Source organism: Solanum stenotomum, chromosome 3 (genome assembly GCF_019186545.1).
Source record: "Solanum stenotomum isolate F172 chromosome 3, ASM1918654v1, whole genome shotgun sequence".
Taxonomy (NCBI): Eukaryota; Viridiplantae; Streptophyta; class Magnoliopsida; order Solanales; family Solanaceae; genus Solanum; species Solanum stenotomum.
The window spans coordinates 14,344,947-14,346,375 of record NC_064284.1 but is presented as its reverse complement, the minus strand read 5'-3'; the positions used below and the strand labels follow the sequence as shown (position 1 = coordinate 14,346,375).

General features: G+C 35.0%; 1 protein-coding gene across 1 annotated transcript in view; it reads right to left on the bottom strand.

Annotated features, from left to right (window-relative positions):
- LOC125858712 (trans-resveratrol di-O-methyltransferase-like) overlaps nt 1–898 on the bottom strand; it is an 80,553-nt gene extending 79,655 nt beyond the window's left edge. The window contains exons 1-2 of the mRNA XM_049538529.1: nt 143–898; nt 25–55 (exon numbers count right to left, since the gene is read on the bottom strand). Coding sequence (XP_049394486.1) covers nt 25–55; nt 143–898 — 787 coding nt within the window. The remainder of the gene's footprint in view (nt 1–24; nt 56–142) is intronic.
- Nucleotides 899–1,429: the final 531 nt, after the last annotated feature.

Genomic DNA, 1,429 nt, shown 5'->3' with positions numbered 1-1,429 from the left:
TCACATCCGGATTTGGGGTGTGACAATCTTCGTCGCTCCAATCATGTAATACCCACTATTTGCCATATAAATCAAACACAAACATGTAGTTATACATCAAATTGACAAAAAAAAAGGGGGCGTGTGTATTACAAAGCTATACCTTAAGTAAAATTGCGTTGGCACAAGGAATGGAGTTAAATATATCTCCTCCCACAAAGCTCAGGTTCTTGCTTCCTTCAAGCCCTTCAATTACATGAGGGAGTTCAAAGACAGTGCAATTTATTTGTGGAAATGCATCTGCAATAGCTTTAGCTACCGTTCCAGTACCCCCTCCAACATCTACCAACGATTTCAACCCTTCAAAAAGTAGTCCCTTACCATTTTGAATCAACACACTCATGATCAAACGGGCATCACAAGCCATGCCTTCGTTTAATAGATGGTTAATTTTTGTTTCCTTCTCAAAGATTGTGTTTCCATTAGTAGTCTCAAATGGAGTAGAAGAGTACTCTCCATTTTGCAACCATTGGCTGAGATAGTGAAACGGATCAATTACGATTGAGTCTAGTTCAAATTGCACAAAGGGGAGTATGTTCAAAGGCTCATCTTTAAGGAGGAGACGTGAATTTGGAGTAAGTAAATAACCATCTCCTTCTTGCAAAAAGAAGCCATCATGAATTAGAATACGCATGAGACGATAAATATAATCCTGACCTTTCGATTTGTTGTCAATAGGGAGAGCATTCACTAAATCAGATAGGGTCATGGGTCTCCCATGGCTATGGATTATATCTGGAATTCCAAGCTGAATTGCACATTTGAGTGACATGGAGCTAACGTAGTTGAATGTATGGTTCCATATGTGTGCCTTAGCAGCCAATACTTGTTTAATATCATTATTACATAATGTTGTCATATTTTTGAGATACTTAGAGTTGTAGTAATAATGATTGAGGCAAATATTATTTATAAGAAGAAAGAATGAGCCAAGACAAAACTAGAAAACAAAGTTATAAATTACAGTATAAAGAAATTGAAAGGCAAGACATCTTTTACACTTTAAAATGGAAATTGAAGAAAGAAAAAAGCATTCTAAGTTAGTGAATAAAGAGTCTAGTACGTATTAGAAACCAAAATAAAAATGGAAAAAAGAAAGCAAGAAAATTAACTCAAATAAAGAAAAAGGACGAATATAGTATTAGAAGCAGGCAGACCCACCTCGTTAACTTCGGGAAAAAATCATGTGTATATATGTATATTTATCTTGAAAAACTGGTAGAAAATATGATATATTATTAATAGTGTACCCATAAGGAGGATATGAGTGTTCTTGTGCTACTGATACAAGACCTCGAACCCCCATGTGACTAGGGTATGCATCTAATTAAAGTGTTAAATTTCATTATTTTTATTTTAAATTTAGCTTAGAGATCATATGTGGTACACC